The following is a 27,652-nucleotide window of genomic DNA, read 5'->3' as shown; positions in this document are numbered from 1 at the left end:
CCGCGTGGGGACCAGCCTGCCGACCACCACATGGTCTGGCCCACCCTCTGCTTGGACACTTGCTCCTTTCTGGGTCAAAGGCAGCTGGTGAGCAGGGTGGCCCTAACGGCTCCCTGTGAGGATGAACTCTGGTACCAGCAAGCCACCCCAACATCACGGCTTCTGCACATACAGGCGAGGGGAGGGGTGTAGACAGATGAGGAGACAGCATTATAAAACAAAACATTTCATTTGGTCCATCAGAGCCTGAGTCTGGAAACACCATGGAGAATCATCCTACAGGGCTGGGGATGGCTGATAAAATAGTCTCTGTGTCAGAAGAGCTGGCTGTATGTACAGGGTTAAAAATATTCACAGCTCAAGAGTAAAAGGAGAAAATATAAAGGAGGCCCAAAGGGGAGTGTAGTGCTTCCTGGTGTTTCTCCAGTTGTAAACCCCCCGCAAGCCCCAGGGAAGTGAGGGGCGGTGGGCAGAGCCGTCCACTGCCTGGGGGCGGGAGGGCAGAGCGGCCAGGCGGGCCCCTGGAAGCTGGCCTCATGTCCACAGGCAGGTGCAGGACTTTGAGCAGCCAGGGGGGCGGACGGCTGGGAGGCAGCCCAGCAACCCGGGCTTGAGGCAGGGGAGGCGCTGGGAAGAGCCACACCCTCCCTGTGTGTGCCTAGACAGGGCTGGCCAAGGATTTCTGTTTGGACCCTGGTCTTCCTGGCAGAGGTCAGTGGTGCTGAGGACAAACCACCTCACCAAATGGCAGCTCCTGACCCACAGCCCCCGGGGCATGGCTTCGATCCTGACTAGTGGTCCAGGAATTGCATAGTGTCGCCAGAGGGGGCAGGCAGCTAGGACCCTCCCCATCCCTGGTCCTGAGCCCATGGTCGCCAGGCACCTGCCTCCTGGGATACACTGCTGGGATTCCAGGGACCCCTGCTTGTCTTGTGGGGGTCGAAGGGGTGGGAAGATGGGCTCTTGAAGCAAGCTGGGGATAGGAGGCTCATGCCCCACAAGAGGGGTGGTCCCTGCTCACACTGGGGTACTGGCCTCTGACCCCCACAAGGGGGTGGTCCCTGTTCACACTGGGGTACTGGCCTCTGACCCCCCCCCACAAGGGGGTGGTCCCTGCTCACCCTGGAGTCCTGGCCTTTGACTCCCACAAGGGGGTGGTCCCTGTTCACACTGGGGTACTGGCCTCTGACCCCCCCACAAGGGGGTGGTCCCTGCTCACCCTGGAGTCCTGGCCTTTGACTCCCACAAGGGGGTGGTCCCTGCTCATTTCAGGGTCCCAACCTCTTACTCCACAAGGGGGTGGTCCCTGCTCATCCTGGGGTCCCAGGCTCTGATCCCCACAAGGGGGGATGAGATGGTCCCTGCTCACCCTGGGGTCCCAGCCTCTGACCTGCCCAGATTTGGTTTTGTAAATGGAGCTCTTGGCTACCTCACACAGGCAGGGGGCCCCGGCCCACAGGAGGGCAGCCTCACCTCAGCCCTGGCGATCTGAGCCCGACCTCGAGGCAGGCTGGTCAGAGGAGCTGGCGCAGTCCCCTCGCTAGAAGCGGGTTGGAGGTATTCTGCTTGGCGGCTGGGGGGCCCAGGACAGGAGGGAGGGGCAGGGAGGAAGGCCCAGGGAAGTTTTGCTCTGCGGCTTGCAGCTCCCTGGGTGGGGTCCTGAGATTCTGGTTCAAGCATCTTCTGTTGGGGTCTCCCTCCTAAAGTGCATGTGGGGAGGCAGGCAGGCGAGGGCAGGGCAGTCACAATGGCCGGGGCATGTGCAGGCCAGCAACCTCGGGAGTGAGTGGGGGGCTGTGGGTGCCCCTGGAGGCTGTCCAGTCGCTGAGGAAGGCCTGGGCTGCCTTGCGGTGTGCCAGGCGGTGGGTGATGGAGAAGCCGGCGTTGCCCTCGAGCTGGGACAGGATCACGAGGACCTGCCTGGGGGAGGGGGCCGGTGAGGGCCAGTGGAGGCCAGGGAGGGAGAGGGACTGGGGCGGTGCCCACCTGTGCAGGGGTGGCACACTGTCCTGGGTGCGCAGGCTGCCGCGCGTAGACACCACGTTGAAGCTATCAGAGCAGTCACACTGCACATGCAGGTAGGACTTGGGGTGCCGGTTCTCCACCACCACGATGAGCCCCGCCCAGCCATGCGTCAGGTAGTAGCAGGTCATGCCCTCACGTCCCTGCAGGGACAGGGCAGGTGTGGGTGGGGTGAGGCCTCCTCCTCCCTGCCCCTCCCCTTTCCCCCCCGCCAACCTCACCTCATGCCGTTCCCCTCGGCTCTCCGTGAGCAGGATGATGGCGTCTGCCAGCGTGGTTGGCTGGGCCTCCACGGGCTCCACCATGACCAGCCTTGAGCTGTACACAGCCAGCACATGGCCGGGTGGCTCCAGGGAGCAGCGCGGGACCCCTGCTGAGGGGCTGGAGGCTGTGGAGGTTGTGAGTGAGGGGGCCTGGGGGCTGCAGTGGGGAGGGTTGGGGATCGGGCTCGGGGGCAACGTTACCTTGTGTGGTGGCCAGTGGGCCCGGCGTGGTGGGGCTCCAGTGGTTAAAGGCACAGCACACCACGGCATACTCGCCGGGCTCCAGCATCACGTCACAGTTGACAAACTTCTTGACAGCTCGCTTGCTGTGGGCCAGCAGGCGGCCCAGGCTCAGGCGGCCACCGCTGCCGAAGGAGGCTCGGAAAACCAGGACGCACAGGTCCAGGAGGTGGCTGTCAGCAGAGTCCGCGCGCCTACAGCCAGACCCAGGAGGGGTCGTGGGCAGCACCTGCTGTCTGTGGCTCTACTGCCCCACGGCACCACCCTGTCCCGTTTCCACAAATCCCCAGATCCGCGTGCCCACCCCAACCAGTGCTCTAGTCCCACCCACCCTCTCCCCCACAGACCACAGCCCCCCTCACCTGCTACCCTCCTGGAAGAGGGCAAACTCCAGGGACGCACGCTCCAGTACGGTGAGCGCTGTCACCCCGACGGGCCCACTGGCCGAGCTGGGGAAGCAGCCCTGCACCCGCACCTCCTGCCAGTCCGAGTGCACTTTGCAGATGTCCACGGAGTCGAAGTACCTGGGCAGGGAGAGACAGCCCACTGAGCAGCTCCTGACACAGGAGCCGTCCCCATCGGGAGTCCAGGCACCTCCCTAAGCCTCTTTCCCTCCCCAATCTCTGCCCCACTGGGCCCTGGCCACTTCTTGGGACCCATGTCCTAAAACCCTGGTCCTGGCTGTTGCCCATGAACACCACTAGGAGGTCCCATGCCCAAGGATGACCCAGAGAGGAAAGAGTCCTTAGGGCAGAACCCAACTCCCACAGTCTCTCTCATCACCCCCACCTCCGCCTCAGGTCTGCAGAGGGACAGGCCAGGCTCCCCAGGTAGTTCATACTGGGGTCAGGGCAAGGGAGTGAGGGAGACGGGTCAGGTGGGCCAAAGTGAGGGTGGCTAGAGCACAGGGTGGCCATGAGGTAGACGTCGGGCGCCCACTGCTGCCGAGTCAGGTACCTGATGAAGTCGCTGTACTCCATCCAAAAGACTCCTTCACTGCTGCCGTGCGGCATGAGCTCACCACGCAGATGCCCCGGCCAGTGTGGCCACTCGTCCGACCAGCTGCCATTCCAGGAGAAGCGGCCCCACGGGTTCCGGAGGCGCAGGAGCCTGCGGACCATGGGGCTGAGGGCCACGGCTTCCACCACACATCCACATGCCCTGGCTACCCATGGCCGGCCCAGCCCCTACCTGGAGCCCTGGACATCACGGACATCCAGGATGGAGTAGGCGTGGCGGGGGCGCAAGCCCAGGCTCTCGTACGCAGCATCGTCCACCTTCATGTTGCCTCCCCCACAAGAGGCGCCCATGAGGAACCTGTGTAGGCAGAGTGGCCTAGCTGACCGGGCAGGCTTGCTGACCAGGGGTTCTTAATGATGGGGCCCCTTAGCAACCAGGAGCCTCATTCACTGAGGAGGGCTCACTCACCAGGGGACCTCTGTTACCCTGAGGGTGGGGGTCCTGCCTGCCTGTGGGGAAGTGCAGATCCCAGGAACACAGGAAAGACACACAGGGCCCAGGAAGTGTTGGCCTGCTCCCTACACAGTGGCCCAAGAGCTCACAGCGTTTGGGCTGGGAGTCGGGAGGCCTGGGTCCCATCAGCTCAGGGCCACACTTCCTGAGGGGATGGGGCGGTGGTAATGCCCAGTATCAACTGAGAGCAGGAGGTCTCAGCACCAACAAGCCCTCTCTCTCGGGCTTAGGATTTTGTGCCCTCCTTACAGCCACGCTGGCCAATGCTTGCGGGTCTCAGAAGGCAGCCCACTCCCACCAGGTGCCTCCGTGGGCTAGCTCCACAGGAGTCCAAGCAGGTGCTGATGGTCAGCATGGCCCAGGTCAGACTGAGGCCTTCTAGGTACGGGCTGATCAGCAGTATGCTGCCTACTGCCCTGGACTGGCAGGTGGGACCCATGAGCCAGCAGTGGGAGATGCCAGGGCTGCAGGCCAGGCCTTCTAACTAACTGTGGTCAGCCCACACTGGAAACATCTTGTGAAACACAGGCTGTTGGTCAGAGGGTACTTGCCCCTGAGTAGCCCACCGCTCCAGGCCCCGGCCTGGCTGTCCCCTTGCCTCCTCTTTCCTCTCCTCCCAAAGCTGCTGACCGCCGCAGCACCCGCCCCTCTTACCCAGCCTCCTTAGAACTCAGCATTTTGGCCCAGATGAGGTCAGTGTCAACGGGTTCCTCTCGGGGGTTAGTGGAGCTGACCTGCAGCGCCAGGCTCTCACAGGGGGCCCCGGTGAGGGTGGCCAGGCCTTCGATGGCGCGCCCTGCCTGGAGGGCAAAGTAGGAGCCGTGCAGCTTGGCCAGCGCCTTCTCAATGAGGGCCACCCACAGCTGCTTCCGCTGGGCCTGCAGGGAGGGGCCGAAGTCACGAGGCCCACCGAGACCCTCCCCTCGCCCACCCCACGCCCATCCTCCCTACCACCTGCGAGAAGAGGAGGAAGCCGGCCTCGTCGCAGGGCAGCATGTCATCCACCAGCACCGTCGTCCACGTGCCATCCTTGCAGAGCCGCACCTGGTAGGCGCCCTCCGTGCACAGGCTGCGTGTGACCATCACCCGCTCAACCAGGTCAGGCCGCTCAGCCAGCACAGCCAGAGCACTCAGGAACCTGCGCAGAGCGGGGGCCTCACTGGAAAGCACGACCAGATTGTCCCACCACCCGGCCTGAGCAGATACCCCAAACTCACCAGCAGTTGCCCAGCAGCCCCTGTAGGATGTCTGAGGGTCGGAGAGTGTGGAACACGGACCAGGAGGTGCTGTGGTCCCTGAACACGGAGCAGTTGATCTCGTGGGGCCGCAGCCACTGTCTCACGCGCTGCTGGACACTGTCGCCTGCAGGGAAGCCCACAGACTCGGGCCCGGGTGGAAAGCTGTCATCCACGAAGTTCACGCTGTTCTGCAGAGACCATAGCCACACATGCTCAGGCTGAGTTGGGCCACCCCAGGCCCGAGATGCACCTCGCTCCACCTGGCAGGCCAGGACAGCACCCTGAAAATGCTACCTGAGTCCCAGAGGAAAGGGGGTAGGTGTGTGTGTAGCTACCCTGACCCGTGTGGTGAGCTCAGCTGTGCAGGCATGGAGGACTGTAGCCAACCTTGTCACTGAAGTCTGGTGACAGGCCAATGGGAGGTATGTATGCCTCAAGGAAATGGTGAAGCCACCAGCCTGGAGGCTGCAGAGGTGGAGGGCATGGGGCACAGGGAACTGGGGCAGCATCCCCAGATAGTCCATGGCCCACCACATAAAGGCCCCGGGAAGAGAGGTGGGAGGACCCAACCGGGATGGGGAAGGCAGGACACAAGACCAGATGGGCCCTCCCTGGTTTGGCTCAGTGGATAGAGCATCAGCCTACGGACTGAAGGGTCCCGGGTTCGATTCCAGCCAAGGGCCTATGCCCCTGTTGTGTGCTTGATCCCCAGTGGGGGGCATGCAGAAGGCAGCCAATCAATGATTCTCTCTCATCATTGATGTTTCTGTCTCTCTCCCACACCCTTCCACTCTGAAATCAATAAAAAAAAAAAAAAAAAGACCAGATGGGCTGTCAGGGTGGGCGACTGGCAGTGACAGGGGGCAGCAGCCACCCCAGTTGACATTACCCTGGGCTCAGGCCTCCCACAGCTTCAAGGGCAAGAGAACCCCGAGTTTTGGCCATGTCTCCACAGCTGAAGGAAACACAGAGACTAGGAGGCCATGGACTCTTGTGGGCAGAGAGAAAAAAGGGACAAGATGTGGATAGTGGGGGCCAGTCACACTCAGGTGAGGGGTGAGTAGGTGCCAGGCTAATGCTCAGAGCTCGGGGAAGAGAACGCTGCCTCTCTTGCCGCTGGTCCCTCCCTCTCCGTGGCTGGACAATGCAGAGAGAGGCCCATGGAAAGGGGAGCCTCAGCCCTGGTGGGTGGACCACTGTTCTGAGGGGACTCACCTCCCGGCAGAAGGCCACGATGTTCTCCCAGAGGGCCTTGGCCTCACCCTCATCTGTCTGCCGCCGCTTCTCCACAAGCATACTCTCCCTGCGCCTCAGGGGCACCGCACCCCGACGCTGGGCCTCCAGGAGCTGGGGCGTGTGGCAGGCGGCGCAGTGCTTAGCCCGTGGCCCATTGAGCAGTGTGCAGGCGGGGCAGGCCCACTGGCCTGGGCGCTCGGGTGCCTCAGGAAAGAGGCGGCTGGCTTTGTGGGCAGTGCAGAGGCTGGGCTTGTCGGCGCTGCAGTCAGGGCAGCGAACAGGGGGCTCGCTGTGCTCCTGGAAGCCATGTAGCTTGGAGCAGCCACACGCAGTGCACCTAGGGGCCACCGTGGGGTTCTTGAGTGTGCACTTGGCGCACGACCATGTGGTGAAGTCGGGGCTGGAGGGGCTGGCTGGCGTGTAGCGCACGGTATCACCGGCCAGGTCAATGACGTCGCTGCCTGGAGCGGCGCCACAGGCTTCACACAGGCTCGAGGGGCCGGGTGCCGAGCAGGAGCTGCAGCGGCGCAGCACAGAGCCGCCCTCGGCCTCCTCCTCCTCCAGAGCGCTCAGCCGCTTGCCTGACAGCCGCTCTGCCAAGCGGGAGGCCCCAGTTGAAGTCCACCCTGGGCTCTGGGGGGGCCCCTTGAAGCCAGCAGGGGGTGAGGGCTGGGCGGCCTCAGGCACCGGTGGCTGCAGCTGGGGGGGTACCTCACGGCGGCTGCGAGGCACGGGGTTGTTCTGCAAAGTGGGCAAGAAGGGGCTGAATGGTGGCATCCGGGGTGGCTCCTGGTCAGCAGCAGAGGGAGGGTCGGCCTCAGCACCTTCCCCCGGCTGGGGTGGGGCAGGTGTGATGTGGAAGCCGGCGGGGGCCACAACCTCAGGGACCACTAGAGCCTCAGGAGGAATCCTGGGCAGCGAGAGTTTCCGGGGGCCCCCACAGGCAGAGCAGGAGCTGGCGACGGGTGTGTTGTGCAGCGTGCAGCGAGGGCAGGCCCAGCCGCTCCCAAGTTCTGCTGCCCCCTCCTCCTCCTCGGGCCGACCCGCAACTGGCTCCATGGTCACTAGTTCTTCTGTCTGCACTGGACCCGTCTCCTCCTTGCAGCTGCCCTTGGGCTCCACCAGGATGGTGGGCGGCTTGGATAGGACCCCGTTGATGACTGGCAACAGGGAGGTGCCAGGCACGGGCTCTGGGGCAAAGCCACACACCTCGCAGGCCTCCTTGCCCAGGAAGTTCCGGAATGTGCATCGGGCGCAAGGCCATTTCTGCTCCTCAACGCTGAGCCGCAGGATCTGGTCGAGATCAGGCTTGTGCCGGGGGGCCTCACAAATGGAGCACTGGCGCTGGCCGGCCGGGTTCAGGAAGGTGCAGCGCGCGCAGGACCACTCTCCAACCGTGGCCATGGACCCGGGCGAGTGCGTGTGGCTGCAAGGGAAGGCCCCAGTCAGTAGAGGCCCACAGGATGGGGCCCAAGTCTCCACCTGGGACGAGGGGGGTCAAGCCAGCAGGATCTGTGCCTTTCTGGGTTGTGACAGACATCAGGCCTGTGAGGGGCTCGAGGACTCTGAGGAGTAAGAGGCCCCCCAAAGCCTCTGAAGAACCCCATAGCTCTGTCCTCAAATCCTTTCTGGAGGGGTGGACCTGTGGGCATAGAGGAATGGGGCTGAGCCACACCATCTTAGTAACCACGGGGCTCTGGTTGTTCAGTCACAGGAAGGAATAGGAGTGTACTTTCTCCACAGGATAAAGGGCATCAACAAAGCACCCACAGTGAGCATCATGCCCTGAGGTGAAGGAATGCATGCTCTCCTCCAGATCAGGAACTCAGCATGCTAGGCAACACTGCACTGGAGGTCTAGCCAGAGGAATTAGGCAAGAAAAAGAGATAAAAGGCATCTAATTGTAAAGGAAGAAGCAAAACTATCTCCATTTGCAGATGATATAACTCTACACAAAATCCCAAAAATCTACAAAATAAGAAAACAACGACTAGAGCTAATAAATGAATTAAGCAAAGTTGTAAGGCACAAGATCAACACACAAAAATCAGCCATATGTCTGTGCCAGCAGTGACCAATCTGAAAAGAAAGTTAAGAAAACAATACTGCCCTGGCCAGTGTAACTCAGTGGTTAGAGCATCGTCCCATGTACCGGAGGATCATAGGTTCAATTCCCGGTCAGGACACATACCATGTTTCGAGTTCAATCCCTGGTCAGGGCACGTGCGTGAGGCAACCAATCGATGCTTCCTTCTCACATTGATGTTTCTTTTTTCTCTCCCTCTCCCTTTTTCTCTCTCATAATCAATGAAAAACCATGTCCTTGGGTGAGAATTATAAAAAGAAAACAATACCATTTAAAATAGCACCTAAAATAATAAAACACCTAGGAATAAATTTAACTAAGGAGGTGAAAGACTTGTATTCAGAGCTACAAAAATTGCTGAAATTAAAGACCTAAATAAATAGAAAAACATCCTATGTTCATGAATTAAAAGACAATATAATTATGATGACAATACTACTCAAAGCGATCTACAGATTCAATGCAATCCCTATCAAAATCCCTACGGCTTTTTTTTTTTTTAGCCATGGAAAAAGCTGCTTCTAAAATTCACACCATATTACAAGAGCCCCCAAGCGGCCAAAACAATCTTGAAAAAGAGGTAGGAAGTCGACAGTGTGGTACTGGTGTAAGGACAGACTACATGTCTATACTATATGGTTTTTATGACCAATGGAACAGAATGGAGAGTCCAGAAATAAACCCTCACATATATGGTTGAGTGATTTTTTAACAAGGGTTCCAAGACCATTCAATGGGGAAAAGATAGTCTTTTTAACAAATGGTGCTAGACAATTAGATATAAACACTAAAGAATGAAGTTGGGCTCTTACCTCACATTGTATTAAAAAATCAATTGAAAAATGACCTAAATGTAGGAACAAAAACTGCAGAACTCTTAGAAGAAAACATAGGTAAAATTTCATGACCTTGGATTTAGCAATGGATTAGTTGATATGACACAAAAGCATGGGCAAATAAAGAAAAAAATTGGACTTAAAAATAAAAAAGTGAAAAGACAACTTGCAAAATGGAAGGAAATATTTTCAAACTGTATTATCTGATAAGGGTCTTGTGTCCAGAATATGTAAAGAACCCTTAAAACTAAACAACAAAAAAAACCTGTTTTAAAAATTCACAAAGGACATGAATCGACATTTCTACAAAGAAGATCCACAAATGGCCAATAAGCACATGAAAAGATGCTCACCACTGGTTATCGGGGAAATGCAAATCCAAACTCGCCCTGAGACACCACTTCACACCCACGAGGATGGCCACAATCAAACCTGCAGATAAGTGCTGCTGAAACTGTGGAGAAGCTAGAGCCCTCCCCTGCAGTGCTGATGGGAATGCAAAATAATAGCACAGCGGCTTTGGAAAACAGTCTGGCAGTTCTTCAAAAAGCTAAGTTGACCTACCATATGACCCAGCAATTGCACCCATAGGTCTCTACCCGACAGAAGTGAAAAGTAGTATTCTACAAATACACACACACACACACACACACACACACACACACACACACACACACATTCTCTATTCAAAATAGCCAACGATGGAAACAACCCAAATGTCCACCAATGAATAAAGAATGAAATTCTGATGCATGCTATAACATGGATGAATCTTGAAAATATGCTAAGTGAAAGGTGCCAGACACAAAAGACTACATGTTGTATGATTCCATTTATAGGAAACGTCCAGGACAGGTAAATCCATGGAGGCAGAAAGAAGACTGGTGGCTCCAGGGGCTGGACAGCAATTGCACGCTGGGCACAAAGTTTTCTTCTGGGGTGATGCAAATGTTTTGGAACTAGGTAGAAGTGATGGCTGCGCATTGTGAATTTACCAAGTACCACTGAATTGTTCACTTTGAAACCGTTTTATCACGTGAATTTCATCGCATAAAAAAAGCTTGAGTACATGAGGAGAGGGCAAGGGTGTGCATGGTCATCTCCAAGCTGGCTCCCAGATGGCTCTCTGCTTCTGGAGTTTCCTGGGTAGGAGCCAATTCTGACACGTGCTGAGGGATACAAGTATCTGACCACAAAATGAAACCTAGCAGTGTTCGCAGCACCCACTGAGTCTCTGTCCCTATGCCAAGGCCCTTGGACTGACCATCTCCAGCCATGGGTAGTGATCCATCTGCACTTCAGCAGCCCCTGAGCTCTGTAGGGGCTGAGGACTCTCCACTCATCTGCCCACTTGGACCACTGCTGGCCCAGTTGTGCCTGGCAGAGGTTCAATGAGGCAGCTCAGTGTCTTGAAGCAACATGCAAACCCTCTTCCTCTCGTAGCCCGTGTCCCAGGTGGTGGGGGCCATGGTAGGCCCACAGAGTGGTGGTGGGGGACAGGTTGCCGAGCCTAGGGAGAGCGAGTGTTTGTGGGGATATCCAAGAGCAAAGGAGGTGGGGAAAGGGGCAGGGAGACCAGTGTCCTGAGCAGCCTGTGCCAAATTGCTAGCCTCAGCTAGACCTGAGAGATCCTGTGTGTAGCAGGACACTGCCCTTCTGAGATGGATGGAGACTGGCTGGGGGGAAGGCACCTGGGTGTGGCTATAGAGCTGACAACACTCAGGGTGGGCTCCACCCCACCTGGAGCTTCTATCCCAGGAGGCCTCGGGCTGTGCATCAGGGGGTAGGGAAGCTGCTGTCAGACACACCAGGACGGGTTTCCCCTCAGGGGTATGGCAGACCCTCAGGCCCTGGTCCTGGAGCAGGGCCCCCAAGGGAGCCTTGCACCACAGGCCAGGTGTGGCCAGAGGACACGGGACTCCAAAAGTTGCCAGGCCTGAAGGACAGGGAGGTGGGAGTCGGGAGACCTGCACTTGGCTCCCAGGACCCTGCTGGTGGTGCAGAGCAGGGCAGGGCACCCACCTCCCACCCTCTTAGGGTCTCCTTGCACAGCCTGCCCTGAAAACTGCTTGGAGCCTTGGAATGCAGCTCCCTTTGCTGGGTGGGTTCTTGGGCATCTGGCCTGCCCACCTCCCCCAAGGCTGGGCCTCGGCTTCTCCCGGGTGCAGAAGAAAGGCGCTCAGGCCCACAGCAGGGCAGGTGGGATGCTCCTGAATGGTTCCTCCCACCCAAGATGGGTAATAGGTCTGAGGGGAGGGTGAGGCTGACCCCTTAACCTGCCTCTCAAGGGCTAATCTGGCCTCAAGGGGTGTCCATACACCACAGCACACACTCTCCTACACTGCTGCTCTGCTGGCAAAAAAATCAATTGTTCTCCTCAACAAGGCATGAAGCTTGTGCTTCTAATGCTAGACTCACACCAAGCTCTTTTGGTTTAGGAAGAAAGAAAACTTGCCTCTTCAATAACAAATAGAAAAATCCACCCTGGGCAACACGACTGTTTCCCAAGACCCAAAGCAAACTCTGTGAAGCCGCCTTCCTGTGTGACTAGGCCTCGGGGTGAGCGAGTGGGCACCCAGCACCAGCATAGTGGGCCTGGCCAAGGGCCAGCTCAGCTTTAGCCCTGGCTTCGGTGCTATGAGAAACCTAAGAAATCTGCCTGGACACCACTCTGAACCCTCGTCCCACTGTACCTCATTAGAGAAGGGCCCATAGACAAGATGTGGCATACAGTGTTCCCACCCCCACCACATGCACACACAGGTTGGGGCCTAGGCAGCCTCCACCCCAACCCCAGGCTCAGGGGATGGTCACCCATCTTGTGCACCCCACCTGGCCTGGGAGGTCTCCAGAGAAAAGCCTCAGGACCCTCCCGGGACGCACCTGCCTTGGGCTCCAGGCGCCTGCAGGTCCCAGACACACTGAGCAAGGACAGCCTTGCAAATACTGGGAGGGCCAGGATCCCAAGTCCTGTTCAGTGTGTAACCCACCAGCTGGCCAGTCCCTGGCCTGGGCTGGCTGCACACAAGGCAAGGTGTCTGCAGGTCCTGGACAGCACCTGGGGACAGGGCAGGTTCCACAGCTGTCCAGTGGACAAGAATCAGGAAGATTTTGTCTGGAGTTCAGAAAGGTTTCAATGAAAACAGTGCCTAGAAATCAAATTCAGCCCTGGGGAAACAGTGAGCTGGGCAGCCTTCTGGCTAGAAGGAGGCTCTGGGGATGGTGGTGGCACAGCTGCAGGACTGGCACAGTACTCCCTCACCGACCCAGCAACCCACACCTTACAGCTCACACATATCTTGGTGCCATCGGTGGTGAGAAGTGGCTCAGGGTCAGTGAGTGATGAGTGAGTAGAGGAACCCTGAGCAGGGGAGCAGCTGTTCTAGGCCACCCTCAACGGCCACCCTCACACGTCTGGGGCCCAGGAGACACTCAGCGAGGCCCAGAGACGTGAAATCCCTGGAGTGTCCGAAGGTGAGGCCAGACCGCCAAGCAAAGCCTAGAAATAAGAGAAGGTTGGGAACCTGGAGTCAAACCAAACCCTCAACATAAAATGTTCCCAAGTTCTATGACACTCACTCAGAGGCTGAGTCACTTGTGCTCCAAGACACAGAAGCAATCACTTCTGGGGGAGGAAACTGGCTGCCCGAGTTACCCCTTACAACAGAAAGACCAAGTAAAATGGATTATTGAGACAACTGTCCAGAAAAATTCAACAACAACCTTCTCTACCCTCATTATCCGAGTCACCAACACTCACTTCTAATTCAAAAGGGAGGTTGTAGAATTGCTCTTGGGGCTCCCTGTGAAGTCCACCCAGTGCCCAGGACATGCATGTTGGCAGGGATGTGGAGCGGCCCCATCCTGGGAGATGACCTTTTTGCTTCCCTGGAAAGCTGAGAGCAATAAGTAGTGTCCACACACAAGGCCAAGCCACTGGACCTGAGGCTGGGCTCCTGGCAGACCATGCCAGGAAGTCCGAATGTCATGTCTAGTTGTGGCAGCACAACCCCGGACACCCTGCTAGTTCCAAAATGTGCTGGGGCCTCATCTACAGGTCACCTTCAGCCGGCCTTGGATCATCTTCCTCATCTCTGTGTCTCAAGGGAAGGCCCAGAGCTTGTACACAGCCAATGCTCACACCAAACATTTGTTTATTTGTTTGTTTATTTATCTTTGTTATTGATTTCAGAGAGGAAGGGAGAGGGAGTGAGAGATAGAAACATCAATGATGAGAGAGAGTCATTGATTGGCTGCCTGCTGCACGCCCCCTCCTAGGGATCAAACCTGCAACCCCGGGCATGTGCCCTTGACCGGCATTGAACCTGGGACTCTTCAGTCCGCAGGCCGAGGCTCTATTTACTGAGCCAAACTGGCCAGGGCCCAATATTTTATTAAGATGAATAGCTCCTGGGGCATCAAAGTTCCTGCCCCCAGAATGGCAGTGAGTTCTAGATGTGGCCACGCCTGGCTCTCTTTGCTTCAGCACTGCTATGGAGTTCTCCTGGCCAAGAAGGCTGCATGCTGATGTGGAGGCAGTTTCTTAGAATGAGAAAGGGCAACACCAAGTCACCAGGCAGTTGGTTTAAGGGTGTGAGTCAAGATCCAAAGTCTAACACACACACACACACACACACACACACACACACACACACACACACACAGTGCTCGCAAGGCCTCAGGAAGCTGCCTGGCAAATGCCACTGGGTCCACAGCTCGGCTGCTGCTCACCCGGGGTCCAGACTCTTTCACTGGGATCCAATAATTCTACTCCTACCAACTATCCTAAGGAAATAAGTGAAAATAAAAAGACGTGTGTGGATAGATGGACATTTGAAATGATGCTCAACATCACCAACCATCAGGAAAATGCAAATCAAACCACCACGAGACACTACCTCACACCCACAAGAAGGGCCAGGATCAAAACCATAGATGGTAAGTGTTAGCCAGGATGTGGAGAAACTAGAGCTCTCCCCTACATTGCTGGTGGGAATGCAAAATGGTATAGCTACTTTGGAAAACAGTCTAGCAGTTTCTTAGAAAGTTAAATACAGCACAGCCAGCATGGCTCACTGGTTGAGCGTCGACCTATGAACCAGGAGGTCACGGTTTGGTTCCTGGTCAGGGCACATGCCAGGTTTCAGGCTCGATCCCCAGTGTGGGGCATGCAGCTGATATCTGTCTGTCTATCCATCCATCCATCCATCCATCCATCCATCCATCCATCCATCTCTCCATCTCTGAAATAAATAAAAATACACTTTTAAAAAGTTAAATATAAATTTGCAATAAACTTCAGAAATTCCATCCCAGGTATCTACCCAAGAGAAATGAAAACGTACATCACCCAAAAACTTATATACAAATGTTCAGAGAAGTGCAATACATAAAAAACAAGGGGAAACAACCCAAATTCCAGCAACTGAGGAATGGATAAACAGATGTGCTACCCAGACAATGGAATACTATGCAGTCATAAAAAGAATGAAGCATTAACACACGCTGTACATGGACAGACCTTGAAAACATTATGCTCAGTGAAAGAAGCTAGACACAGAACACAGGATTCTGCTGATGTGAAATTTCTAGAAAAGGCAAATCTGTAGACACACAGGAAGCAGAGTGTTTGTCTGGGGATAGAGAGGCATTGCAAACAAGCAGGATCTTTGTGGGGCATAAAGATGCTGAAAAACTGGATTGTGGTGATGGTGGCACAACTGTATAAACAGACTAAAAAAACCTGAACTGTATACTTGTTGTGAGGGGTGAATTTGATAGTAGTAAGTTATATCTCAATAAAGCTGGGATACAGAAATGTTCACTAGTACATCATCAACACAGTGACAAGGGGATATTCTCTAATAATTCACTGTACCTCATTCCCAACTCTCACTAGTCCCTCCACCGTCCTGCTCCTGGCAGCCCCCTCCCCCTCCCTCCCCATTCTTGTAAGCTACTAAGGTAACTTACAAGACCTCCAAGACTCTCCCACTCAGCTCTGCTAACCCCTCCACCCCCTCCCAGATGCCTCCTCTGCCAGGGACTCAAGCCTCAGCTCCAATGCCATCGCAGGAGTCTGGCCCCCCTCCTGCAGGCCCATTAGGACCCTGTTTGCTGCCCACCTGGCAGGAAAGCCCAGGACATACTTTTGCGATAGGAAGAAGATGTCTATTAGCCATTGAACCCACGCCGGCACCCTGAGAGAGCAGGGGCTACCACCACCTCTGCTCCAAGGTCTGCGGAACCTGAGTGTATGCTGAGCACCGGGCACCCCTCATCCAGCAAGGCCTCGGGACAGGGTGAAGGGGTGTCAATGCCAGGGTGGGACATTGGAGCCTGACCTGCCCTCACACTAGTCACTCCAGCACCTCTGAGGGGTGATCCAACAGGTAGCCTGAGCTGAGAAACTTGGGCCAGTCTGGCCGCAGCCGGAGGAAGCTGGCATGTGAAGGTCTGCCCCGTGGCACCACAACCCTGCCCCCAGCAGGCAGCCATGTCAGAGCAGGGGTGACACACACAGACGGGTTCCTGAGCAGTGTCCCCCAAATCCGGTGGGAAGCAAGCCAGCATTCTCAGCGCGTGCCAGCACCACCCAGGCCTGGGGTTGGCAGGCTCCCCACCCGCCAGGCAAAAGCTCCAGAAGCTGCCCCATCACAAGCACCAGGCGGAGACCCAGCCAGCTCCTCCGCCAAGCATGGAGCAACCGCAGAGCCCTGCAGGTCTCGTGCCATTAAGGGGAAGTAAGTCACCAGAGGACCCTAAGATATAGGGTCCCCACTTCTCTGCAAGCCCCTCTGCCAAAGGAGGGGCGCCAACAGAGCAGCACTCCCACCCCTGGGGGCCCGCCATCTTTCTTACCTTTGGGCCCGGGGGCGTGGGGTTTGGTGCTGCCGGGTAACCAGGGCACTGCCCCAGACAGGTCCCCCGGGGCCGCTCCTACAACAGCCGGCTGCTGCCGGGGGCCCTGGGAAGGATGGCCCCCCGGGGAAGCTGTGGTCCGACTCGGTCTCGGTGGCCAGCGAGGAAGCGGAGTTCCCCATGGCCCCCGTGACGGCAGCCGCACTGAGAGCTGGGCCTGGTCACATGCGGCCAGAGCATGGAGGGAGGTGAGCACCCACACAGGAGACAGGGTGGCCGGGCTGGTCAAAGTCACACAACAAAAATAAACAGAGAGAATAAAGAGAAAGAGAAGAAACAGCATGACTCACAGGAACAAAGCCCCCAGGAACTCTGGGAGGGTCCCCCAGTGCAAGTGGCCTTGAGGCAGGAAGGGGACAGCCACGGAGCAGGAACTGAGGGCCTGCGCCTGACCCAGCAGCAGGCACCCTGCAGCACCCACTCCAGAGGTCCCCACAGGGCTGAGGGACAGGCATCGACAGCGCGGTACCCCCAACACGAGGCACACTGGGGCCAGGAGCAGGGCTGCAGGTGCTCAGCCCCTGCCCCACCTGCCCCATAACCAGCACCCCTTCTCTGCTCTTGAAAACCCATATCAGCCCATCAGCTGCCCAAAGGGAAGGGATGATGGTGCCACCAGCTACTGGTCTTCAAAGAGAGTTTCTTCAGTGAGAAGAGAAAGGACACAATTTTGCTTTCTTGTGGAGGAAATAATCAAGGGGATATTTAACCAAAGGAAGAGGGAAAACAAGGGAAGTGAGCACAGTGGAGCTGGTGCAGCCCTGCAAAGCCAGGCCAAGACCTGCCCAACACTGTCTACCCACCGCCCTCCTGAAGGAGCCGCCCTGCCCCAGAGGAACGTCAGGGGCCCAAGAGGAGATGAGCGACTCGAGAGGCCCTGGGAGGCTGACCAGTCTCCGGTGGGAGCCCATCTACACTGCAGGGGAGGCCCTACCTCCACGGGCCCAGAGGAGGAATGAAACACAGTCCAAGAGCGTCCACCATGAGACGGAGGTGGCACATCTCATTTCAAACGAGGCCAGTCACAGTCAGGTTAGGGAAGATGCCACCCAGCCTCCCCTCACCCACTCGGCCAGGCTCTGGGCCAAGGTGGGCATCTGCTTGGCTTTCCAGCTGTGCAGGTGACCACCAGCATAGCCCCATCCCCAGGTCCACTGTTACCACTGACACCCTTCTCCCAGCTCCCAAGTAAGCCCCATGGTAACGGGGGCCAGGGGCTGGAGTGAACCTGGGAATGATCCTTGCGGTGCAGGCCTAGGGCTTGTGGGTGGGGCTGTGCAGGACTCCCTGCACGAGAGTGAGCAGCAGCACACACAGTTCTGGAAACCAGCAGAGGCCAAGCACCAGGGGACGGTAGAAGCGCGTGACCCCTGCCCCGTAAGAGCTTTGGTCAGACAGGCCGAGGACCCCTGCAGCAGTAACGTTCGCCCGGAGGCCTTTCTCCAGGGGACATGGGTGGGACAGAGCAGCACCAGCCCTGACCGGCCTGGTGGCCCCACAAGTCACCTGTCACTCAGGCTTTCAGCACAAAACACAATACAGCCGAGCAGTGTGGCAGAGACCCCGCGGCGGTCCACCAAGCTGACACCATCCCTACCTGGCCCCAGAACGGGTGTCTGCTGGCTCCGGCCTCCAGGAGCACTGTCCAGTAGGAGCACCATGCAAGCCACAGAGGTTGTGTCCAATTCACCAACAGCCGCGTAAGAGAGTTACCACAGGCAGGTTCTGGGAATCTCGATAACGTACCTCACGTAATCCAACACAACACAAATGTTACCGCGTCAGTATGAGGCCGGTGAAGCCGTGCGGGAGTCCCGTGACACCATCTTGGGTCAAGGTCTTTGGACTCACTCTACTGTGGTCCGTGCTCATCTCCGCAGGGACGAGCCACGCATGCCGGTAGCTTCTGTACTGGAGAGCATTTAAGCAGGCACAGAGCACACCACCAGGGGTCAGTTCCACATCAACCTGGGTCACTCAAATCACCTGCCTCTCTCATGGTTACAAGTCAGACATCAGAATAAGAACGGCCCTCCAAATTTTAAACACCACTCCACACAGGAGCCCCTGGAGGAAAGAGGGCCCAGGTGTTTCTGACACCCCCCTTTCGCAGCTCACCTGAACAGGTGAACAGCAGAGAGGTGAAGCCTGAATTAGAGCCATGCCCAGCAGAGGTTCACAGAGCAGAACTGCTCCTGACTGGGTCCAGGGCTGGCCTGTCCCTGACAAAGAGCTTTGCCTATTTCCACTGGGAGAACAGAGGACTAGGCAGCGTGGGGAAGCCTGGCCTAAGAACGCCAAAACCATGGGTGGGGGATAGGGTCGACAGTGCCATTTGCAGCCAGGTCAGAGCCAACACCTGGCCCAAGCCCCAGGTGACACCACCATGTGCATCTGATGCAGGCAGAGCCAAAGGGAAAGCCAGCCCCAAGGCAGGGTGAGGATGAGGCCCTGGGCCGCCCAGGGACCGGTGTGGAGGAAGGAGCCACAAGGGCCTGTGTGGGCTGGATGTGCTGCCCAAAGTGCAAGCTCCCACGAGGACCCACCTGCTCCTCAGCAGGGCCCTTGGCAGCAGGGCAGTGAGAGCTCAGGCCTGTCACAGACAGCTGGGGTGTGTGCTGGCCCCCCAACCCTGCACCCGAGGACAGCAAGAGGCACCTAAGCAGGGCCAGGTCCCTGACACGCCGTTAGGAAACTCTGACCCGCAGACCCCATGGGGGCCAGGGGCAGCACAGCCCTTCACTGGGGGCTTGAGGACAGAGGCGGCCTGCAGAGCCCCCCAGAGAGCAGCGGGTTCCAGAAGGGCCTCTCTGGGGATGACACCCACACCCTGTCTTGACCCAAAGGGAGTGGGGAAGAGCTCCCCGGAGTGAGTCCAACAAAGGATCACCCTGGTTGGGCAAGGCACGTGGCCACAGTGTGGACTCTGCTAACCTGAGGGTCCCACCTGCATGGCGGAGACGTGGGACTCTGCCAGGGCAGGGTGGGTCTGTCCACGGCTGCTGATTCCTCATCAGAATAACCGGGGATGGGAGCTTTTACAAATACTTTGCCCAGGTACCATCCTTTGGTACAGAACCCCAGAGCAGAAAAGACCCTGCTCCCGGTGACAAGACTCGTGCAGCCTTCTCCTGCAGAACCTGCTCCTCCTCTCACCCCAGGTGAGCGTGTGGCGCGACCGTCTGCCAGCCCTGCACTAGGTCCATTCCTTTAGTCCAGTGGTCGGCAAACTCACTAGTCAACAGAGCCAAATATCAATAGTACAACGATTAAAATTTCTTTTGAGAGCCGAAAACCGACTTCTGTGCATGGGCCACGAAGTTTCAATCGCACTGTACGTGTGCGCCCGCACGTGGTATTTTGTGGAAGAGCCACACTCAAGGGGCCAAAGAGCCGCATGTGGCTGGCGAGCCACAGTTTGCCGACCACTGCTTTATTCCTTCATGTACCGTTTCATTCACTCAGCAAATGCCCACCAGGGCCCTGCTATTTCCCAGGCCCTGTTTTAGGCACTGGATATGGCAGCACTCAGGAACTCTGGCGGCAGGGTGCTCACTTTTTGGCTGCTGTGTCTTAAGAGCATGATGTATGTAACACGTCTCCAGGCAGAAGCCAGAGAGCACAGATGATGGCAGCACCAGCCTCCTGGATTGTGCAAAGGGGCAGGACTCCGAGACATGGCACCTCAGGAGGAGCAGCTCTCCCAGAGCCCCGCCCCACCCCGTCCTCCTGCCCTCACTCAGGAACGGCTGCCCTAGATTTAAATGGGGCAGAGGCCTACATCTGGCCTTGGAAGCATGAAGGTGGGGCTGCTGCCGCCCCCAGAGCACGGGGTGTTTGTTAATCCACAGGAGCTGACTGGACTGTCCGCCAACCCTGTGTGAGGCGTGTGCCTAGCCTGGTACTCTGAGGACAGCTGGGGCCCGTCCACCAAGATGAGGATGACCCTGCACGGGGCGCGCCTGTCTTAACCACGGCAGGTGGGATCCCAGTAACGACACCCACCTCACCTGCTCCCCACAGCTCTGTGGGCCTCTGAGGGTGTGTGCTGAGACCTCAGCATGTGGGGCAGGAAAGGGGCACTTCCCGGGGGGTGGCAGGTGACTTGCTCTCACCAAGTGAGTTTACCTGGCCCAGGGATGGGGGTGCGCAGACACCAGAAGCCTGCAGCCATGGGGGCCAGTATGGAAGCTACCGGCCACACCCAGATCCCAATGGAGAGGGATTGGGGTTTACGCCCTGCTGTTCCAGCTCCCACTCCTGGGGCTCCCTGAGTCTGTGCCCCCCAGTCCTGTTAAAGCTTATCAAGCCCCACTGCCCCATCCTGCAATAATGGTCCTTTTCCAACTGCAGCAACCTGACGGGCCACCTGAAATCAGCCCCGGGACGGGGGCCCAGGAAAGGGACAGAGGGAGAGTGGCCCACTCAGGGGACACCAAGCTTTTCTGGAGCATTGCTGCTTGTGCCCGGGATACCCATGGCCACCACCCACCGTACCCCGAATTACACCCACCAGACGTGAAGCCAGAGCTCGTAGGTAGGTCCCTGCGGCCTGAGGACGCTGCTACCAGGGCGGAAACCGAGGACGTGAAGCTCTTGCCTGAGTGAGGGAGGCCTCTCGGTCCCTACCAGAAAGCAGGCTGGGATCCCACCCCGGAGAGGGCCCCACCCCAGGGAGGGCCCAGACTTTGACCTCCTGGCTCCCGGGACCGGCAGGACAGCATTCTCCTGCTGCCACCTGCTTCCTCAAGTGGGTTAGCAGCTCACCACATCGAAGCTCCCCTAGAGATGGAGGACAGTAGGGCAGTCAGGGGATGGGCCCCCTGGGACATGGCTGTCCCATCGGGGGAATACCAAAGGGACGACAGACAGACAGACAGAGCCCAGCCAAACAGGTCTGACTTGCGGTGTGCCCCTGAATGACAGGACCACAGCCCCAAACCTCAGCTGCACAGCGCCCGCAAGGCCATGAGAACCAGGCTTTGTCAGGGCAGGGGGCTAGGCAGAGGGGCTCTGCAGAGAGGGGGCCCCCACACTGCACTCCAGCCCCACCATTCCACCACTGGTCCCATAGCCCAGCTAACCCACAGCACCTGGGAGGAGACTCACCCCCCACTGGGAGATGCCTGAGCTCTCCCATGCCCGGGTCAGTGGCACAGTGAGCTTGCCAACAGCACATCCACCCAGAGGACATGCCTCTTCTCCTGGAAGATTCTGGACTCTGGCCTTGGAACAGATCCAGCTCCCAGGCTTCGCGGCTCAAGCCAGAGTCCATTGAAGGCAATGGTGACCAGCCATGTAGTCCAGGCTTGGTGGCCACCCGTGGCTTTTGTGCTGGGCCATGTCTTCACCCCCAGGCCAGGCCACATGGAGGACTGCCCCACCTCCACACACAAGGGCCTGAACACGGAATTGCCCTCAGTTGCCCTGAGAATAGTCCCATATGGGAAGTGGCCCGGGGACTAACCCCGCCCCGAAATTTTTATTGATTTTCAAGAGAGAGGAAGAGAGCCGAAACCGGTTTGGCTCAGTGGATAGAGCGTCGGCCTGCGGACTAAAGGGTCCCGGGTTCGATTCCGGTCAAGGGCATGTGCCTTGGTTGCGGGCACATCCCCAGTGGGGGTTGTACAAGAGGCAGCTGATCGATGTTTCTCTATCATCGATGTTTCTAACTCTCTATCCCTCTCTCTTCCTCTCTGTGAAAAATCAATAAAATATATTTTAAAAAAAAGAGAGAGGAAGAGAGAAAAACATCGATGTGAGAGAGAAACATTGATAGTTTGCCTCCTATATGCATCCCAACCAGGGACCAAACCCGAATCAAACCAGTGACCTTTCAGTGCATGGGATGACACTCAACCAACTGAGCCACACGGGCCAGGGCAGGACTACGTCCCTTTTGAAGCTACATCAGTCCCTTACCCAGAAGAGACCAGAGGTCTCAGGGGATTGACATGGCTCAGCCAGCTCCTCACTGCCTAGTCCAAGGCCCTGACTATCTCTGGGCCAACCAATGTGGCAGCTGGGGCTGTTCAAGATCCCAGGGCCCAAGGGAACAGGGCCTCCCTTAGCTACCAGGAGAAGGTGTCCACGTGGGACAGGGCTCTGGACAAGCAGCCAGGCATCCACTGAGATTCACCAGGATCCAGGCCCCGGCACCACCAGGCGTCTTTAACCTCCAACCACTGCTGCAGGCTGGGTGGCTCCAGCCTGTCCCCCTCCTGTCCTTCCTGGTGTGGTGCAGGGGCCCAGAGGACTGCCTTGCTGCAGCCTCCCCCACTCTCACCTTTGCCCCCAGACAAACACCAAGGACGGCCACTCCCTACCCGCAGGGCCTGCCATCACCAACAGCAAATGTCGCAACACTGCCGACCTCTGAGAGGTCCAGGAACAAAAGCTGTGGGCTCCCAAAGTGTAACTACCACTTCTTGGGAGCAAACTTGGGAAGAAACACACCTGCCCCAAACACCTGCCCATCAGACTGGGAAGTGCTGCCCAAACATGCTAAAAGGCGGTCCCTCTTCCCCTCCGTCAAGTTCTTAGTCCCTGAAGGTCCAGGCCACCGGCTCTAGGACAGAAGTCAGGGCTCCTCGCCATGTGCCCCACCTCGTTTCCTCGGCCCACTCTGAGCACCGCTGAGACACTACCTGCTGACCCTGCTGACAGGTCAGATCCGCTCTACTTTCTGAGGCACCTGCCTTCTGGAGCGGGAGGAGACAGGCCCCTCCAAGTCCAAGGCACAAGTGAGGAGGCTGGAGGACAACCTCACGGGATCGTGGGGCTGCCTCCTCGGAGGTGAACAGGGTCCCTGTGTGTCCTCTTGTGTCTCTGGAGCCGCACATCGCCTCAGTTGGGCATCATAAAAAAGGAAACTGCTTTTCATACGGTTCTATCAGAGAAACCGGACACGCTCAGGATTTTAATTTCTAGTCCACACATTCAATACTGGTCCAAGTTGAATACTATTTTTAATGGGAAAAGAGAAGGTACCAGACAAGCACTCTTGTTTTTGGCACTTCTAACATTTGTTTGCCAAGTGGTGGCAAGAGCACCCACCAGCCCAAACCGTTTCATGGTGGGCATGGAGCACTCGAGCCCTCAGCTCACCCCAAAGGAAGGCAGATGGGGCGCTCTCTGCAGCCACCTCCTCCGAACGGCAAGGGCTCCAGGACTTGCTGCCTTTCCTGCGATGTGGCAGGAGCGCAGCATCAGGCAGGGGCCGAAGGTCCTAGAGACTTATCTGCCCACGTGATCTTAATGCCAAAGGACAGCTTTTCTGAGAAGTGTGGCTGTGAGGAGGGACGGGCCCGAGGAGAAATGTCCTGCTTCAGGTTGGGCTGTGATGACCCAGGAGGAGCAGGAAGCCGCAATGACTGCCTTCCTCTGCACGCAGACACACGTGCCAATTCCAAGTAGCAGCTCCTGACCTGCTTTCCTCCTGATATCTTGAGCACCGTCCAGGCACATCCCCCTGCCCAGCCACCAGGGAGGTGGATGCAGCCCTGTGAGCAATCCCGGACTTCGGAAAAGCCGAAGAGCAGGGCCCGGAGCAGCGCCAGAGGGTGAAAGTGTCTGCAGGACAGGAAGTCGGAGAGCAATGCAAGTGCACACTCTACTGTTTCCTGGGAACCCACCGGTGCTGCTCCTGGACAAGTCCTTGCAGAGGACAGTATATCATTGACTTCTAGAGTAGCCCCTCCTTTGGCATCAGGAGGCCTCACACAGCCCATCCTGGGGCCTCTGTGCTGGGCTAGGACACCTCTGTCCTCCCGCAGCCCCCGGCTCTCTGCACCCTGGCAACAGGCCTTGTCCTGGTGTCACCAATGCAGCCATCTGCAGAGTCCCCACTCAGACCCCTCCAAGGAGGTGAACAGGATCACTGTGTGTCCTCTTGTGTCTTCGGAGCCGTACACCACCACCTCAGTTGTGCATCATAAACAAGGAAATTGTTTTTCATACAGTACTGCTGCCATGACCCACAGTGACATGATGAGGTGAGGCTGGGCAGGTCCCCAAGCCTGAGAAGTGGAGGCAGCCCAGCCTCAATCTACAGCCTCCTTGTAGTTCATTCAAAGAGGGTAGAGGCCAGTGAGTCTACTCCTCATCTCCAAAGAAGCCTCGGGGTGCCATTCCAGACGCCCTAGGAGTTCCCTTTGGATTTCAGAGCCAGGGTGACCACTGACCATCTAGTGAGTGGGACAATGCTGGGCAGCCAGGTGCGATGTCAGAGCCCAGCAGAGTGGGAAGCGGGGAAGAGAGAGAAGCTATGTCTGTTCTGAGAGGTTTGGCAGAAGAGATTCAGAGAGAAATGAGATTATATTACTGCTGGGAGACAGTCCCATGAGTGCTGATGCTGAATAACGGGCACAGATGGAACCAGAGAAACGTAGTGAGGACGTGCCGGGCAGTCCAGGCAACACAGGAGTGAAGAGAAGCTGGCTGTGCCAAGAGCCCCCTCAGAGTCCTGGGGGCATGGGGTGTCCTTGCTCAGGATCTGGGTGTGAACTTTTAATGTCAGATGAAGAAACCATCAAACCCAGAAAACCCACCCCGCCAACCCAAACCATTTCCATTTAATCATGCCACCTGCCTTGCCAGCACCCTTCTGTGCCTGGGGAAGTGAGCAGCACGCAGAGGGCCAAACCAGAGGCTGCTCTCTCCCAAAAGGCCATGATTGTGGGTAGTTGGTCCTGTCAGGCTCTTCACTGATCAGCTGGGACTCATGAATGACATCTTGGTTTGGGGGCATTTTTAAGGCCGCTCCTCAGTAAAATGGGGCTTACTAGAGTGCTGCCTATGAGACAGGGGCCTGGAGAGCTTGGTGCAGAGGAGTGCAAAGGAGCTTCAGTAAATGTTACCACTGGCAAGCCAGCCAAGTCTGGCCTCCCTGGTGAAGGGCAGAGAAACTCATAAACTCAGAGCTTCCAGCATGACTGGGATAGGGAGGGTTCTATGCGGATGCAGGATTAGGGGGTCTAGTCACTTCCTGCTCTCAGAGCTAAGGTCTGGGGGGCTCAAAGCAGACACAAGATCAGATGGAGCCACTAAGTCTTGGGCCCAGCAGAGCTTAAATCTGTTTCTCAGAAGGTCATGAGGTCATGGGTCTGTCTGTTTAGGAAAAGCAGCTCCAGAAATGTTCAGATGCAGAAGGGAAGGAGGAGAAGAGGAGTGCTCGTCCTGGGAGCAGACCAACCTGGGAGGAAGTAAGATGTGCCCATCCCCAAGGCCAGGCTGCACTGGCTTCCTGCAATACTCTCTTCCTGCAACACCACCAGCCAGGCCACGGAGCTGAGATCCAGGCTCCCCCGTCCCTGAGGCTCTCCTGCGACTTGGACCAGGAAACACTATCTCTCTCTCTTCACATTTGAGAAAGTCACTTCGAGAGGAAGGATGGAATTACCCCACCGCCTGCCCAGCGTCTGGGGGCTGGAGATAATCACTCTCCACACCTAACTGACACAGCAATCCAGATCTGGGCAAAGGGAGGATTCCAGGGATCCCCAAAGGAGGAGTTCTTGGGAGGAGCTCAGACCCAATTCAGCACCAAGCTGAGCCCTTTTCCCCAAGTTGCAGGACCCCAAGCTCCCTGGCCTGGTTTCATGGAGTTCCTGTTGCCTGCAGTCTGGTCCCTGAAAGCCATCCAGTCAGGGCTACGCGACCACACAACAAGGGTTCACTCCTCAGGACCAGAAGGGTCCCTTTGTGGCCAACAGGAAGAACCGGATCCGCCCGGCAAACATTCTCAGGGATTATGCTTTGTAACTTCCTCGTGTAGCTCCAGGGCCAGCCCAGAGGGGAATAGAGAAGAGGAAGCGTGGGGTGGTCAGTGGGCACACAGGACGCGCCTGCGCACGGGCCCCCCATTCCAGGGGGCCACCCCCAGGCAGTGTCCAGAGTCCTTCACTGGGGAGGGCTGCGGACACTTTGGGACACATCCCCTACTGCAGCCGAACCAGGACGTTGCCTGGAAGATAAGGGCACTCAAGGGCAGGCAGGGGCTGAGGCCGCCGTCTGTGTCCGCAGCATCCTGGGGCTGGTTTCCCAGTGACTAAGATGACCAGGCCCTCGTCTCCCCCCTCTAAGCAATGAACCCATCCCTGCCTGGGCTCTGTCTAATGCCCAGGAGGCGCCAGCGAAGCAGCAGGTTGACCTTCGCTCCGAGGCCGGCAGCCCTGGCGCTGAGAAGCGCTGCCCACCAGCCTGGGGCTCCGGCGAGGGTCCAGGCCGCGCCCCTGGCCCGGCTGGCTGGACTCACCTCTGCAACCCGGCGGCGCCTCCTCCGTCCGTGCGGCCTGGGGGAAAGGGCCCCCGGCCCGCTCGCCCCTGCCGACTGACTTACAACTTCTGCCACTGGCCGCCCTGCCCCGCCGGCCTGCCGCGCTGAGTGGAGAAGCCGCCAAACGCCCAGACCCTGCTGGACACGGCCCGCGTCCGGAGCCTATCCTACGCCGCCTCCGTAGCGTAGCGCCCGGCCCGGGCCCCGCGGCTACGGCGCGCCCGGGGCGCACGCGGCGCTGTGAATCGCGCGCCGGGACTACTGTTCCCACAGGGCAGCGCGGCGCCGCCAGGCAGAAAGCTCGGGGCGGTGCTGGGGGCGCGAGGCAATCCGGAAGTTGTAGTCCTCGAGGTGGCGGCCTCCGCGGCAACAACTAGCGCCCTCCAGGAGAAATCCGACTTTCTGGGCCTCCTCACCCACTACCTCCACTGGAGATGGCTGAGCCCCGGGCATCGGGGAGCACTGCGTGCCTAGTTTAGCAAGGAGATGAGCTGAGCATTGGACTGGGACTACAGTTCCCAGGATGCCCTGCGCGAGAGGAAGAGATAGGGCTTCAGTATCCGCCTCAGCTAAGCGCTTCCGCCTGCGACTGCCGACCGCAGTTGGGCTCTCCGTACCAGCGTCCAGCTCCGCTCTGGCCCTACGGGTCCACGGGGCTTGTAGACCTTATTTTCCTCTAGGGTCTCTTCAGTCCCTACCCCACCCGTCAGCTGCCTCGAACCGTCTCTGCAACTTCTCCGTTCCTCGGTTTCTCTCAAGGGCTTCACGGTCAAAAGCTCCAGTTTCAGTGGGACCGACCTGGTTCTAAGACACGGCCTTGGCACTTAAGAGTGTGACCATGTGTGGCTGTGAAATCCCTTAGGGGGCAAATTCTCTGAGCCTCAGTTTCCTCCTCGTTAAGAGAGGGAAACTAATAACTAATTGGGCCATTGGGAGGACGAAATGAGATACCACCACAGACCAAGTAGCCCAGTGCCTAGCCGGAAGGAAGTCCTGAAACGTGGGAAGCTGGTGTTACTCTGAACAGAACCCGCCCCCTGCACAAGAGAGCCTCCTCAGGC

At 57.6% G+C, this 27,652-nt stretch overlaps 1 protein-coding gene across 1 annotated transcript; it reads right to left on the bottom strand.

The window, feature by feature from the left end:
• Positions 1-69: 69 nt before the first annotated feature.
• Positions 70-26,867, bottom strand: CAPN15 (calpain 15). The gene is made up of 13 exons (XM_079788404.1): positions 26,571-26,867; positions 16,256-16,536; positions 6,452-7,898; positions 5,216-5,424; positions 4,953-5,136; positions 4,653-4,876; positions 3,717-3,842; positions 3,483-3,635; positions 2,888-3,049; positions 2,487-2,719; positions 2,244-2,410; positions 1,987-2,165; positions 70-1,920 (listed from the first exon to the last, which is right to left on the bottom strand). Exons 2-13 carry the CDS (start codon positions 16,435-16,437, stop codon positions 1,743-1,745), a joined length of 3,444 nt encoding a protein of 1,147 aa, XP_079644530.1. The 5' UTR covers positions 16,438-16,536; positions 26,571-26,867; the 3' UTR covers positions 70-1,742.
• Between the last annotated feature and the right edge of the window lie 785 nt (positions 26,868-27,652).

This window comes from Cnephaeus nilssonii (genome assembly GCF_951640355.1).
Source record: "Cnephaeus nilssonii genome assembly, chromosome: 2".
Taxonomy (NCBI): domain Eukaryota; kingdom Metazoa; phylum Chordata; class Mammalia; order Chiroptera; family Vespertilionidae; genus Cnephaeus; species Cnephaeus nilssonii.
The sequence above is the reverse complement of the archived record's forward strand: the minus strand, read 5'-3'. Positions and strand labels throughout refer to the sequence as shown.